Genomic DNA, 15,964 nt, shown 5'->3' on the forward strand with positions numbered 1-15,964 from the left:
TGTCATCTTACTGGAGCACCCTGCTCTGCCATGGCTAGTTATGCTCTTACAAGTATTAATAATTGATAGGATTTCATAGTGCCAGAACTGGATACTCGAATTTGTGTCCTATATTAATATCCCTTTTGAGTACTTACTATATCAGAAGCCAGGTTGAGGTACAAGAGTGCTCAAAAGTTGTAACAAATTATATCTGCATCCAACATGGGTTCCTGATGTCATAATCTTGATTCTCATCTTATATTGAGTAATGTTCTCTTCATATATTTGGTTCTAATATGTTCTTCTGAAATGATCGTCATGTTTTCTTAACATGGTTGTTCCAATGAATTCTGTCTGCGGCCTGCTTTGAAATGATCTAAATTTGCTTCTTCATATAAACTTCCATGAACTATAATTCCACATCTAATAATATATGTATACTGTGTTTGCCAATTTGATCATTGACAAAAATGTAACCTAGTGCTCTGTTTCATTTCAACACAAAAGATGGCTCATCTCCCACGACTATAGTCTGAAAAGGTTTTTCTATACTTCTTTAATAAAGGTAACAAAGAGAGATTACAAGGGATCAAGCAACAATTGAAGTACAACATGGAACTACATCCCTCATTAACATCCAGGTTAATTGCCCTGCAACCATAACAGTACAACTATGCTTATACATGTGAATATATTCTGATTTACTTCATATTTTGGCCTCTAGACATTTTCGTATCCCTTGGTTGACTGAAAGAGATTATAATAAACTAGAGATCAGGTCTGAACTGGCTTGCAGAATTGCAGGCATAACACCTCAACTAATTGACCTCCATTACCACATGTTTCACTAGATAAATGAGCTGATATAATATTATGAGACCAGCATTAGCCTGATGGAGCAATTGAAATACAAGTCATACAACTACAATTCTGAGATGAAACAGAAGGTATAGTAGTGCCCTCATTTGGATGTATTTGTTATGCCTCCGTTTCCAGTTTTTACACAATTTTAAGATAGCTAAGGAACCAAATTTAAAAGCTCCATCACTCCTTTATCCCCTTCAGTAATCTCCTAACAGTTTAAAAGCTTAATCACTGTCCCAACTCTCATCAATCTTTTTCTTCTTTATTTCGCCTTTTCTATCATTGCTCTCCCTATTGTTATCATCATCCTCATCGTCGCTACTAAGGTAATCGAATGCAGCACGCCCTGATGTTGCTAACCCATGTTCTTTCCCATCATCAGATTCCCACAATCGATCCTCCCCAAGTACATCATTGTCGGAACCGTCATCCACCTCACGAGTCTTCTCTCTAAATCTCGCAGAACCCCTGGCCCTATAAGCTTCCTTGTGACCAATTCTGTTGCCCTTCAGCCTCGAGCTTTCCCGTCTTTGAGGAGCCTCATCTGCACTATCCATGTCGCTTCCAAAATCAGATCTGTTGTCTCTCATTTCATTTTCCGAGTCACATTCATGATCTTCTGATGCCTCAGAAATCTCATTCTCACTGTTCCATTTCCTTATATCCATAGTTCTTTGTTTATTACCAAGGTTTTTCTGATATCTTCCATGGTTTCTATCCTCATTCTCCAACTCATCATCACTCCAATTTGAACTCCTCCGTCGCATTCCCATACCGTCTTTGTCCCAATACCGTAGTCTAGCAGATTCTTCCTTCTCTGCTGCTTCCTCTGCTGCCCATTCCTGGTCTGCTGCATCCTCTATTTCCGCAATAAAGCGGTCAAGCTCCTCTTGGTCACTATCCTCAGAAGGTAGATCTGGTTGCTCCTCTTGTGTGGCATCAGCCTCGGGCATTGGCTGCCTATCGCCACGGAAAACATATGGAGTTCCTTGCTGTTCATCAATAGCACGGAAGAAAGTCGAGGCCACCCTCTGGATGCTGGCCATTGCAACTGGGTCCTCTGGGTTGACACCCTTGCGACGGAGTTGCTGCTCTATCTTCTTGATATTTAGCTTCTGAGATTCAAGAGCTTGCTCAAATCTTGCCTTGAACAAAGCCTGCATGAACAAATGTAGTTACTTTAGTACTTCAAAAAATCTGTTGTAAATAAGCTTCACAATATATGGTGCAACAGAATTCACTTATCTTAGTCTCAAGACAACTGAGCTTATTCTTCATGGTTTTAAATAAGCTTAATGTGACAATAGTTAAAACCTAAAGGAATTTGGAATATCATTAAACAATTGAAAATCAGAAAGGAAAAAACAAAAAAGAGATCTCTTATGTTGAGGAAAATGTTCTGCCTGTCTCGATATCAACAAGAATAATATTTTGACATAGAATGGCAGCTAACTTGTTAAACCCATTGGCCATCTTATAATTGTATGGCCAAGTACATAGAGATAGAGATCTATTTTTATGAATCCTCAATTAATCTCCTCCCTTCAAGTCTATTCTTTCTCTCCCACCACTCACATACATTTCACATGTCAAAACCTAGTTCACATAAAGAACTTCCCCCAAATGAATACTTGCTTGAATTGTCTATGAGGGACATGCAGTAAAATACAATTAACATTAATTAAAGAATTGTTCATAGAAAGACAAATAGCTACAAAGATTGGCAGGATATATTTTTATGATGTAAGACCAAAAAAAGTAAAAATGCTTGGAATGTAATGGAAAGAAGGTTTGGCATTCCTGTCAACACTCAAAAGTTAAGATTCTACACATGAAAACAACAACAAGCTGCTAATCCAACAATAAGGTCCTACACATGCTAACTCAAAAGTATGTGTTGCTATCTAATGAACCAAAATTTAGAGAAGTCAAATACTAGGTTCTATAAACTGACTACATAAATCAATATCAAACTTACAAAAGATATTTGACATAAGTTGAAACACATGCCTCTAAAAAAAATACTTGTTATGTATTAGCAACTACAACAATTAAAAAGTAAAAGCACAAACCTTCCTTTTCGTGAGAGTGTTAATGGGTATCAGGTTCTTTGGTTGGCGATAATTTCTTCCACGAAACATAATAATTGTTTTCACATTATGTACATTAACCACAATGCCACCACTTAATCTTGCTAGCATCGTTGCCATCTCCTTAATTTTTTCCTTAGGAAAGTTGTCACAACAAACTTGCACGGTCTCATGAAACTTCCAATGCAGATGCATATTTTGAACAACACCTCCAAAGACCCCACGCACTCCAACAGGGACATAATTCCTGTTTCGAAAGCCAATCTTTTTGTAAGCCTGAAGCTGTTCTACTGTTAAAAGTTCAGGATCATGTCGAGGAGCTGGTAGCTCTGGTAGCTCATATTTCTTGAGTTTTTGAAGAAGCAAAGCCACCTTTTTCTTGGCCTATACAATCAAGATTAGAAAGGCATTAATAGAGTTGAGAAAAAGAAACCAAAGGTCTATAAGCCCCATCTATGTAAAAAATATAGGAGTGATACTTACCAATTGCATTATCTAACAAGTAACCAAAAGATTGGAAGAGGAGAATCATATGTGAATGGCGCAATTTTCAATGGTTGTAAGGATAATACAGAAATTCATGAATAAATTCCTCATACTAATACATGTGGGTAGTATTAGAGTCAAACTAAAGGTAAACTTCTTGGACAACATGTAGAAAAATAAAAAAAAATCTTGGCTACTAATATAGTAGCAGATATGTGTGCTGCTAAGTGTAATTGAATTTGGAGCATCTAAAACCATTTTCCCCTGTCTCCCTCCCTCCTCTACTTAGAAAAATCAAAATCATTGGACCTAAGGCTAAAAGCATGTTTCTTGACTAAACAAAGGTTCCTTCTATTTGCTCCAGAAGTTTATAGAGGCAAAACATAGTTCTAGATAAAATGATACAATAACAGAATGGCAGCTTTGAAGAATCACAAAAAAATATGTATGGAAAAGAGATGCCAGGGAGCCCTTACTCTTCTTAAGTTGTAAATGAGCCTCTCCTCATCTGTCATTAATTTCTTCCTAAGTTTCTTAGCACGTCGCATCTCTCTTAGGGTTTTCCCTGTCTCTCTTTGCATTCTCTTCTCTACCTTGCTCCGCATAGTTCTTCCTTTGTATGTAGACATAAATCGAGACCCATTAACCGAAGAAAACACAGATGTGGAAGGGGAATAAATATTTCTTGAAGGCTTTGACATGACCTCGTTACTAAATTGCATTGGCAATGATACATCCCTAACAAAAGAACTCCTGGCATGGAAAAAACATAAAAGAAAAATCTATCAAAAAAGAAGCACGATCGGCTATACTCAATAACTACAGATTACAAATCCATGTTAAAAATTTTAAGATGTACATCCACCTGCTTTGGAGAAAGGATAAGGTCTTTAAGCAATGCGTTTGGAATTTCCTCAAGGCCAACATGCTGAATACTAATTTTAGTGCCCTTCTTCAAAACGGTTCTCTAGTTACTTTCTTGCTCGGCTTCTCCCATTGCACTGCATGAAACCAACGTCACAATCCTCCACAATACAATCATTAATCTAAAACATAAGAAAGAACACAACCAATTCTAATCATGCAAGCCAATTTGTAGAAATTGTTCGGAAAAAATGGAGCCTTTTATAACTTCATCGAAACAAGTAAAGATTTTGAAAGCAACAAGAGACTAATCTTTCATATGCCGTATTAAACGTTTGTCGGAATCAAGGTTAAAGCACTCAAAACTAAGAGAAATGAGAACAAAATGCGACTACTGAGATCTCAACCTGGTAAGAGGAAAGGAGGAGGAGAGACTAGAGAAGAGGAAAGAAGGAGGAGATACCGGAGCGGTAGGCGACGGCGACGGCGACGGCGACGGAGTTGGGACTTAGGGTAATAAGAGTGTTCCGCGAAGGCCTTGGAGGGTTGAGGGAGAGTGGAGAACGGAAAAAAATAAAATAAAATAAAATTTCGGATTGTAGACGAAAACTAACGAAACGGGTCCTGATCCGGATCCGGATCCGGATCCGGATCCGGGTCAAACTAAGGATATTTAAGAGATAATTAACGACATTACATATGATATCGATGAGTTAAAGTTACCATGTTAACTCATGAAGGTAAGATTGTCATTTGATGGGGAGGTACATAGTTGAAAGGGTTGAAGTGTCACCAGAAAATATATAATACAAAAAAAGTATACGATAAAAATGAGTAATAATTCAAGAAGCATACGAGTAATTAACCTAACGCTACTAATAGTGTGTTTGCAACCGCAAACATAACAAACATTATATTTAATTTCATAGTATGATCACAAATCAATCACTTTTTTCTTTGTAGAATGTTTGTGTATATATCCAGCTAAATTTAGTATTTATATGTATACATCTCTCTCTCTCGAAACATTTGCTTTTAAATAAAGCTAACATTTAAATCCAAAATACATAAGTCGAATGATAAATGATGGTTTTAGCCTATCATTTTCAATTTATTAGTCTAAGGGTTCATCCAATAGAAGAATGTAGATAAAAACTTAGCTAAGAGGAAAATATAAATCAATGGAAATTTATGGGAGGTGATCTTTTCCAAATAAACCTAATTAAAAATAAGGACAATTGATTTTGTACTATACGTACATTATATATATATATATATATATATATGAAAAATTTGTATATAACACCTTGACTTTTAATAAATTACGATTTACACCCTATATTTTTTTACTATTTATAAATTGGGTCCTATGATTTAATAAATTTATACGGAAAATACTCTGTGATTAGACCTGTTAACTAAACTAAATCCCTAAGATAAGTTAACCATATAAAAAGATTATAAGAATATCGGCTAAGTTATATTTACTCAACTTAATAGAACCCAATCTAACTCAACCTAACCCAACCCAACTCAATCCAATCCAACCCAATCCAATCTAATCCAACATCAACTCAACCTTTACCTAACTAAAATCAGACTAACAAATTCATCCCAACTAAGAAATGTTTTCTTTATAAGAACCAAAAACCTAAGCTATGCGTAAATAAAAATCTAAGCTATATCCAAGAAGAGAGAGGAGCAAAAGTAAAAGAACATCTTTATCCGATCTAATTTGCGTAAGGAGGAAGAAGTAATCACATTGTGTCCTAAAAGAGAGAAGAAGAAAGGATAGAGAAGAAGATAAAAGAAACTAAGAGTATTTTAATCATTTGTGATAAATATATTTAATTTTAAATAAATATTCTTATCTACCAAAAACGGCGTTAGGTTAAATTTAATATATAGTGTTTTCTGCACATATTTGATAAATTATAAAGCTCAATTTATAAATAGTAAAAAATATATTCGTTAAAAGTCACGTGCCATATATAAATTTCTATATATATATATATGCACTCCCCGGTTACATTATATAGTATATAATAGACTTGATTACCTTTTCACCCCTCTATTATAAATAACCTAATATCGTATCTACGAGCGAAAGAATAAAAGCATACAATTTAACTCGCATAATATCTCAAATATAACTTTCTGCACATTTATGTAAAGAGGAGACTATAGTGTTTTACATAGTTCAAGAGGCAAATTGTATGCTCCTATTTTTCAGAGTACAAGATAATACTTACTTATAGTTTTTCCTGGTAAAAATATAATTAAATTTTATAATAATAAGTCCTAACCTTTATTCAAGCTAAGTCAAGCTCCTCAAATTGCTGATTGAGATTCGATGCGAGCTGGTCCTAGTGGATTAGTTTAAACACTGTGATGATCATGCCCTAACATATCGATAGCTTGTATCTAACGATGACTTATACATTATATTGTGAACATAATTAAAATGATCAGTTCGAATGCATGCATCGTGATGACCTCACCCAGAGCTCTCTCTAAAGAACTCCGTAGAAGTACTTCTCCTAATGCGGTCATGCATGAGTAGAGAGAGTATTGTTGGATATGGTATCACAAACCAGATCTGGACTGATCTGAACGAAAGAAAATTATGAACATTTAGATGGTGGTAGCCTCGTGAGATAGGGTTTTAATGACTCTAGTTTCACCTAAATCGGTGGTCGGTATGAAAAGTTAAAAATAAAACAGTGGAGCAAGGTCGAAGGAGGGCAGAATAGTAATTATCCGACGTTACAGCGGTCGTAGGAGGGTGGCGTGGTTGGTTGTATTGTAGGGTGGTAAGAGGTAGCTAGAGTCTGGAAAGTTGGGATGTACGGTTATGATCTACTCCTAGAAAAGTAAAGTGATATAACGGCTAGATAAAATATAAGGACGAAAATAATAACTTGGCTAAACTCAGATTTCTTTAATTGATAATTATCAACACATGTTTACCCTATTTATAGGAGTAAAATTTCTAGCGAATTGTATCCACATGTAGATTATCCAATTTATTTAAAATTTAAAATAATAAAATAAAGCTAAGTAACTAACTTGACTCGAATTAACCCATGTTTACATATCGTAACAGTATCGGTTCAAGAATAATATTGGAATCAAAATTTGAATAGCATTTAGTTTAAACTTTTATAAAATTAGTGATATAAAGTATAAGTTTTATACTTTTATACAAATATCTAATCTAGTTTTTTCACATATATTTATATATCAAATATCTATCTGATTCTTATTCATATTTATACTTAGCAGATAGTAATTAAATTTAGGAAAATTTGCATATAACACCTTGTCTTTTAATAAAATTATGGTTCGCATCCTATATTTTCACTATTTATAAATCAAGCCTTATAATTTAGCGAATATATGCATAAAACACCATGTCGTTAGATTAGTTAGTTAAAATTAATCAAATCTTTGAATTAAGTTAACTATACTAAGAAAATTACGAAAATACCCTAAACTAAGTCATACTAAGGGCATTTTAGTTATTTTAGAAAGAAAATATCTCTACTGAGTAGAATATTCTTATCGGTATTAGTTTAAATCTAACTCAGAGAATTTTTTGCACATATTTGCTAAATTATATGACTTGATTTATAAATAGTGAAAATATAAAGTATAAACTACAATTATATTATAAAGCAGGTATTATATATAAATTTCTCTTAAATTTAGTATCCATTTACTATCTATATATAATTTTCACCCCCTATCACTTGTTTCTTTCTAGAAGCTTTCCCTAGCTCCCCTTCTTCTAGAAGCAAGTGGGCCCGAACGAATAATTAATTATACACGTGCATGCATCCGCGTTCCGTCGAATCTGACCATATGTACACGTACGACCGTCCTCGCAGCCGTTTTTTTTTTTCTCTTTTTTTTGCACGTTCTCCACGTGGCTTATTCCACATAGCATACCGGACCATTTGAGTTTTTGACCAGTTATGGTCGATCGCGCAATCACCGGTAGCCAGGTATCTCCATCGCAGCGAATTCCTGCATCCGAGAAATCAGGGAATCCAATTCCTCAGCATTTACGCCGCGTGCGTTTTTACTTCCGGTTTGAACAACCCCACGTACGTACGACTCACCGAACCAAACCAACCCTTTCATATACTCCTCCTCATCTCCTACTAAGTCCCCGCCATTAGATCACTGCGACGTTCCCTCAACTACCAAATGGATTGGATTTTTACTACTACGGAATCCAGCGGCGACTCCGAGGTCGACGTCGAGGCCGATGCCGACCTAACGTCGACCGTCGGAGCTGACAACAACGACTACGACGACGACGCTGAATCTTACAGCGGCGGCGGTAGATTCGACGCTGGGGATGGCGATGAGGAAGAAGATGCTGACGCTGATGGTGGTGAGACTCATGGAGAGGTTGACGAGAGGTGGATGTCTTGGAGGAGTTGGTTGATGGAGAACGCCGCGAAGTGCGAGGATGACGAAGGATGCAGCAGAGAAGATGGCATGGATTTGTCGGCGGCGGCGGCGGTGGGCGGCGACGTCGAACGTGATAGAGTCTTTTGGGAAGCTTGTCTTGCTCATGGATACTGAGGCCATTAAATCTTGGAGCAAGTCTGGGATGGAGGATTAACATCATCACTTCTTTGTCTCATTAATTTCATGCTTGCAAACTTTCCCCTTTTCTTTTTAGAATTTTATAAGTTGTAGCTTACCATATGGTTATTATTTATCATTCCAACATATTTAAATGAATAAAATAGAGAGAGCATTGGTTGGTTTTCAAAATCAAATCTAACTTCAAATTTGATGGTGTGGGTAGAAATGGGCTTTTAGGATCAACTTTTCTCTTTTTCCTAACAAATAAATTAAGTTGAAACGATCTTCAAAGCTGCCAATATTTAAATAAAATAAGTTTTTATGTGAGAATGAGTAATAGTTTAAAGAGTGTATATATAATTATTCCCTTCTTCTTCTTCTCTTTTTGAAGTTAGGGTATTATGATTATTAAACATGTATAATTATAAATGAGCCAAGTTAAGGGAAGACAAAATATCAAAATAGCAGTCCACTAAATATTTTGATACATATTATTTTATGACCTAAATCGAGCTGAGCTCAAATTGAGCTTGAAAAACGTGGCTCGAGCTCGGCTTGTTTGGCTAAGCAAGCAACCTCGATCGAGCTATATATAGTCGAGCTGAGCTCGAGTAGCTAGCAAGCCTCGAGCTTTATTGACAGCCCTAGTTACAGTAATTCTTTTTGATGAATATTCATATTATAGGTTGTAAATTATGAAGAGAAGAAAGCTGGAACATCAATATATAACATCAGAATATTACTATAGAATTTTTTTTCTCTCTTTTAAGAAGAAAAGCTTTCAACCATGCACCGAGATAGAGAGAACTGAATAAAAGTAAAATGAAAGAGAATGAAAGAGATTTATTTTTTCCCATTTGGATAGAAATTCTAGGAGAGATTCATAAGAGCAAGGGATGAAAAAAATATTAAAAGAAAACATCTAAGAGCCACTTTTTTTTGGGGGGGGCGGGGAAGAGAGAGCAAAATGAAGAACAAAACAAAAAAATTTCTCCTTAATTTTGGCAATATTTACTCATCTTATTCTATTCTTCCAAGACCTTCAATTTCCTCTGCTTCTATAATAAAAATTAGACTCATAATGTGCCAAGGAAATGGCCATTCTAATATATATATATATATATATATGACATGGGTGCATTTGACTGAAATAGACTTATACCAACTTCGAGTTTTTAATAGATATACATTTGCACCAGTAACAAAGTAGAGGGTTGCAATATGAATCAATCATGCATGGATAATATTCTCCTATCTTGAGTACCTGGAATTGCTCACAAGATGCCAATTTACATTAAATAAAACTGGTAAGTTGGACAGAAGTTTTTCAATGACAATATCCTCATGTACTAAATTTGACCCAGTGAACCAAATAAGTTTGCAACTCACCTATATAAGTATATTCTTTGGTGTACAGTCCTACATCAGTAGGAAACTCTTTACCAACCTCCTCTTGGTGCCCACAACACTCTACTATGGTCTATTTCATCTATCATTAAATTTTTATTATTTTTTATCCATTCTTATTTGTTTCCCATATCTACTGTGAAGTTAATAAGTCTGCGAACTGGTTCGCTAACTTAGATAGAAATATAAGCCTTGAGGTTATTTGGGAGGGTCGGAGGGGTCACACTTTCTTGTTGATTATTCTTTTGGCCGTTAATGTTAGCATCACTTTTTGTAACCGTGGCGGTTAATCAATAGATATTTTTATTTTTTATAAAATGAAAAACTTACTTTTGGCAGCCACTTTTTATTACCTTGTACATTATCACACCATATAAATAGTACATCGATTAGAGTTTTTGACCAAACTAGACCTCTAATTTATTTTATTTATTGAAATAGACTATCTCTCAAACTTATTATTAAATGGGGTTTAATTTATTATAGCCCTAACAAAAATACTAAATTAATCAGTGTTTTTAAAAACGCTAATCAGTTCAGCATTTTTATCATCATACAATTTTTTTCCTTTAACTACTGAAATATTAAGTTATAGGAATTTATATATATAAAATGCTGATCAGTTCAATATTTTAAGACCATACAAAAACACTGAAATGATTAGTGTTTTTACTTAGAGATAAAATATTGATTAGTTCAGCTTTTTTATTAAGGTTATAGTAAATTAGACCTTATTTGGTAATAAGTTTGAGAAGTACCCTATTCCGATAAAAATAAATTAGAACATGGATAGTTTGGTCGAAAACTCCATCGATTATGATAACTTCTTTGAAGGCAAACTAATACTAGGGATTGAACAAAAGGTTTGGAAACAGTAATAATAAATACCTTAATTAGATGTGTAAGAGAAAATAAAAAAAGGGGATTAATAATTTGAGATTGATAAAAAGGGGAATCCATTAGCCTACTTTTTAAATATTATCACTATTTTCTACATACATTCTCTAAATTTTTTTCGCATATGTACTCTCTTACCTAAATTTTTACTTTAATTTAGAGGTTCGTATAATTACTTCTTGATAGTTCAAGATGGTATATATTGAGTGTATGTGGGTAATTAAAAAATTCAAAAAATTTATTTAGAAAATAATAATATTTTAGAAGACCTAAGTAAAACTTTATCTTTTTTTAATATAAAAATGATAAAGTTATGGATCAAACCAAAATAAACCAAGAAGGTTGGGGTATATTGGCTTGATCAAGAACCAATCAGGTGAGGTAGGTCTAGCTAGCAAAAATATCATAATGCCCAAAAGATGATCCAAAATTCCATTAGGCTTATAAAAAAAGCTTGGCTCGGCCCGGCCCGGCCCATCGATAAAAATTTGCCAACCTAAGATCTAGCGAAAAAATAAAATAAAAAATAAAACTATATATATATATATATATATATATATATATATATATATATATATATATATATAACTTTCTTTAATTTTAATGTTTCTGTTGATAGAAGCAACATGTAAATAATATTTAACTTAACCTTCTTTTATTTATCCAATGCCAGTGATAAGCAGTACTAATAAGTGAATATGAAAAAGTTAGAGTTTGTTGAGCAATACAACCATAATGGATGTGTATATATATATATAATTCTTTGTTTTCATTGCTAGATATCTATTTGTCAATATATGCATATAAAAAGAAGAGTTTTCTTTAGATAATTGCCACTGGGAAGTTCTAAAATATCATTATTATCATTATATTATATTATATATATATAATATAAATATTTTTATCCTTTTAGCTCTGATGACTTTGGAATTACTTTTCCTCTTGACTAGGGAACACTATTCTAGATAAAAAAAACAAACATTAAATTAACTCTAATTGAGATTAGAAATATTATTAATCCAAATTAAATCTTGTGCCACACATAAACATAATTCTAATTATATCTTTGATTGGACTAAGTTATTTTCTTTCTTTTTCTTTCTCATATTACCCACTTATGTTTACATAAACTAAAAGTGCTTGCACAATATTTTTTTCGTAATTTTTCTACCTATCTCATTTCTCATACTACTTACTTATCTTATTTTTACTCAAGTATGCATTTGATGCTTATAAATAGATGTTAATACATAGTTATTTCATACATAGAAATAGATATATATATATATATAACCATTGCATTGATATAGATTAAAAATATGTAGTCACTGCAAGCATAGAGAATGATGATATAGAGCAACTGCATATGTAAAAAAATGTAGTCATTATATGCATAAAGAATGGTAATAAATATATCAATTGTAAAATAGAGAATGTTAATTATATAGCCATTACATACAAATATAATATTAATATATAGTCATTATAAAAATAGAGAAATTCGTATATGTACCCATTGCGTATAAGTAATAATAATATGTAACCATTGCATAAATAGAGAATAATAATACATAACTATTACATACATAGAGAATATTAATATATATGTAGCCATTCCATACGTAGAGAATGATAATATATTCACACATATCAACTATATTTCAAGCATTAGAAACATAAATTACATAGTGTAAACATTTAAATTTGTATTTTTTTTAGAGTATCACAATTATCACATACCAACATTTTGGAAGAGTTCAGTTATTTTGTTGGTAATTATGATATTTTAAAAATATAGCAATAATTATGATATTTAGAAAAACATACCGGGGAAATTATATAAAATTCCCCAAAAGAAACAAATTATATATCCACATATAATTGGATCATGGGATGCCCAACCACATTCACTATAAGGTTTCAGCCAATTTACTAGTTTAGATTAAAAAAATTCATCCTTTTTTGCCATATAATGACTACATTAGTTAGCTAATACAATATCTTTTGTGAAGGTATTATATTATCCTAAAGAGTTGTCTTAAATTAACCGAAGTCGCTAATTAAGAGAGTTACTTTATAAACCATTTTTTCTGAAAGTGATTTATCTAAATAAACCTATGAGCTACTTAGCAAAAACAATAATAAGAATGGAGAAGAACATGAGATTGGTCAATAACTCCACTAGTATGGTCTTAATTAGACATAAAATAAAATAAAAAACACAACAAACAGATGTTCCATTTAATGATTCTTGGTATATAGTCAAGGTCAGAGTATGTGCAATTAATGCCTCCTTACAAAATTTAAATCTCTATAATCATATTGTTGTGTGTTACTATACTATGCATGTGGAGATGATATCTTAATTCTTAATCAACAAACAGGTAGGTATGCTTGAGCTCTCCATACAGCTGTTGATCTTTACCAACTCTGATAGGATATAGTTGACTCCATTAATTAGGTGGAAAGGGAGGAGACTTTAGTTAGTAGAAGAAGAAAGTGATACTAGACTAGAAATGATAGAGATGGGAACTTTTGATGCTAACTTGCTTTAGTGTATGTTGATATATATATATATATATATAACTATTTTTTACCACCATAGAGAACTATAATGGATCACATCAGTGAATGAGTTAATATGCAAATAGTTCACTTTTTATGTTATTGTCATCCATAATAAGATGGTAAGAAAAAGGACCATATGAGAAATCCTTTTTCTCATAAAAAAGGGTACATAGTAACAAGTAAACTTCTCACAAATCTCTATCATCTATCATCTTACTTGAGTGGGCTATTAAATACTCATCAATGCATCGATTACACATATTCAAACCGAATTCGAGTGCAATTAGAGGCATTATGTTACGGACCAGATTTGAAACGATCCGTCTGTTGGATGATTGTGAAATTTTAGGTGGAGGTAGCCTCGTGAGTTAGGATTCTAATGGATATGGTTCACCTAAATCGAAGGTCCGGATGAAAAGATAAAAATAAAATAGTGGAGATAGATTAGAGAGGGTAAAACTGTAATTTTCGACGTTGTGGCTGTCGTCAGAGGGTGGTGGACGGCCAAGGGTGGTGGTGGACGGTCGTGTAGTAGGATGACTGTTAGAGGTAGGAGGAGGCTAAGTTTGAAAGCTTGAATGAGATCTACGGTTATGATATAGTCCTATGAAGATAAAAATAATATAACAGTTAATATAAAAAAGATAAGGATGAGAATAATAATTGGCTAAACTTAGAATTCTCTCAATGATGATTCTTATCAACTCATGTTCACCCCTATTTATAGGAGTAAAATTCTTAACAGATCGGATCCACATGCGGATTATCTGATTTATTTAAAATTCAAAATAGAAAGATAAAGCTAAGTAACTAATCTCTAGCGGATCGGATCCACATGCGGATTATCTGATTTATTTGAAATTCGAAATAGAAAGATAAATCTAAATAACTAATTTGACTCGACTCGACTTGACTCGACTTAACCCATATGGTCGGATCGTAACACATTAGCATAATCGATGTACGAGTGTGTGTATATATATATATTCAACGGTGTATCTGAAGTGATATATATGTTAACACATATATGTCTATAAAAATAGAGAATAAGGAGAAAATATGCACACACACACAGAAAAAAATTAAAAACAACTATCTAATAAATACATTAACTCCAGGTTATCCAGGAAAAGATTTGCTCAACAAACAAAGGTCTGAATTCATTGTTAGCTAATAACATATTAACAAGCAAATCATCTAGAAAAATTAAGTAGGTATTGGACCACCTATTTGGGTTATCTAGATCAAGAATTTGGCTCCTTTCAGACCAAATAATTTTGTTGAGACTTTTCTTTCAGCAGTCCATTGTATTTCAAACAAAAAAGTTAGGGTATATATACAAAAGAAAGTAACTCTAAATTTTCTACTATTATATTGGATTGTGTTTAATATCATGGTAACTTCTCTTTTAAGGTATGGTATGGTTCATTTTGATAAATAAAATTTGAGGAATGGCAAATTTGGTCCAGCATTTCATCTAATAGTTTAAGCTTTTATGTCATACCTAATTTCTAACTAGGGTTGTTTTAGGTCTATTTTCAATTAGATTTAGACTACCTTATCTCTAGCTCCAACAAAGAGCTCTTACAGTGCAATGGCTGCTATATAGGTTAATCACCGTGTAGGCTAAATTAAATTAAGAGTTAAATATATTTTACCATCATGTATTTTAGAAAGTTTTAAACTAGTCAATGTACATATGATTAAGATGAGATAGATAGTTTATCTGTTGAATTTAATTAAACGGCGCTAAAATAACTAAACTACCATTATCATATATGTTTATTAGATAAGATATGCAAATTTTTGAGATGATGCCGCTAAAGGACTAAAATTGACATGGTCCTCAATTAAATTTGACATAAAACTAATAGTCACATTTTAATCATAAATATATGAGCTAATTTGAAACTTCTATAAGGTAGAGTAATTTTGGTTATAAATATAAGATGATAAAATATACTTAACCCTAAATTTAAAGATATAAATTCTTAAAGGCTTTGACAAGGTTAGGCAGATTTGCAGTAACTCATAAAGAGGTAGGGGGCCCAGCTATTTGATACAGTAATCCAGAAAAAATAAATAAAAGTAGACATGATACTTAGATTTATATGTGAAAGAAAAAGAAAAAGTGAAGAATTGATAAAGACTAGCAATCAATCATGCAATAATTTTACATGCATGCATGCAAATCCGTGATCAAT

At 32.9% G+C, this 15,964-nt stretch overlaps 2 protein-coding genes across 2 annotated transcripts; one reads left to right on the forward strand and one right to left on the reverse strand.

The window, feature by feature from the left end:
• Nucleotides 1–830: 830 nt before the first annotated feature.
• Nucleotides 831–4,866, reverse strand: LOC140799120 (CRM-domain containing factor CFM9, mitochondrial). Its single transcript, XM_073153270.1, has 5 exons — nt 4,750–4,866; nt 4,288–4,423; nt 3,899–4,175; nt 2,919–3,320; nt 831–2,003 (listed from the first exon to the last, which is right to left on the reverse strand). The coding sequence occupies exons 2-5, from the start codon at nt 4,347–4,349 to the stop codon at nt 1,071–1,073; spliced, it is 1,674 nt and encodes a 557-aa protein (XP_073009371.1). The 5' UTR covers nt 4,350–4,423; nt 4,750–4,866; the 3' UTR covers nt 831–1,070.
• Nucleotides 4,867–8,464: 3,598 nt separating this feature from the next.
• LOC140799109 (uncharacterized) lies at nt 8,465–9,077 on the forward strand. Its single transcript, XM_073153257.1, has one exon. The coding sequence runs from the start codon at nt 8,499–8,501 to the stop codon at nt 8,880–8,882; it is 384 nt and encodes a 127-aa protein (XP_073009358.1). The 5' UTR covers nt 8,465–8,498; the 3' UTR covers nt 8,883–9,077.
• The last annotated feature ends 6,887 nt before the right edge of the window (nt 9,078–15,964 follow it).

The sequence above is a fragment of the Typha latifolia genome, chromosome 12, assembly GCF_019914945.1.
Source record: "Typha latifolia isolate L0001 chromosome 12, TyphaL0001v2, whole genome shotgun sequence".
Taxonomy (NCBI): Eukaryota; Viridiplantae; Streptophyta; class Magnoliopsida; order Poales; family Typhaceae; genus Typha; species Typha latifolia.

Bases quoted from the DNA above. Each gene is read 5' to 3' on its own strand.
- LOC140799120 (XM_073153270.1), bottom strand. From the start codon at position 4,349: ATGTTGGCCTTGAGGAAATTCCAAACGCATTGCTTAAAGACCTTATCC. The intron at 4,176-4,287 runs GTGGATGTACAT...TTTCCATGCCAG, and splicing joins TTATCCTTTCTCCAAAGCAG to GAGTTCTTTTGTTAGGGATG. The intron at 3,321-3,898 runs GTAAGGGCTCCC...TTGATTGTATAG, and splicing joins TCATTTACAACTTAAGAAGA to GCCAAGAAAAAGGTGGCTTT.
- LOC140799109 (XM_073153257.1), top strand. From the start codon at position 8,499: ATGGATTGGATTTTTACTACTACGGAATCCAGCGGCGACTCCGAGGTC.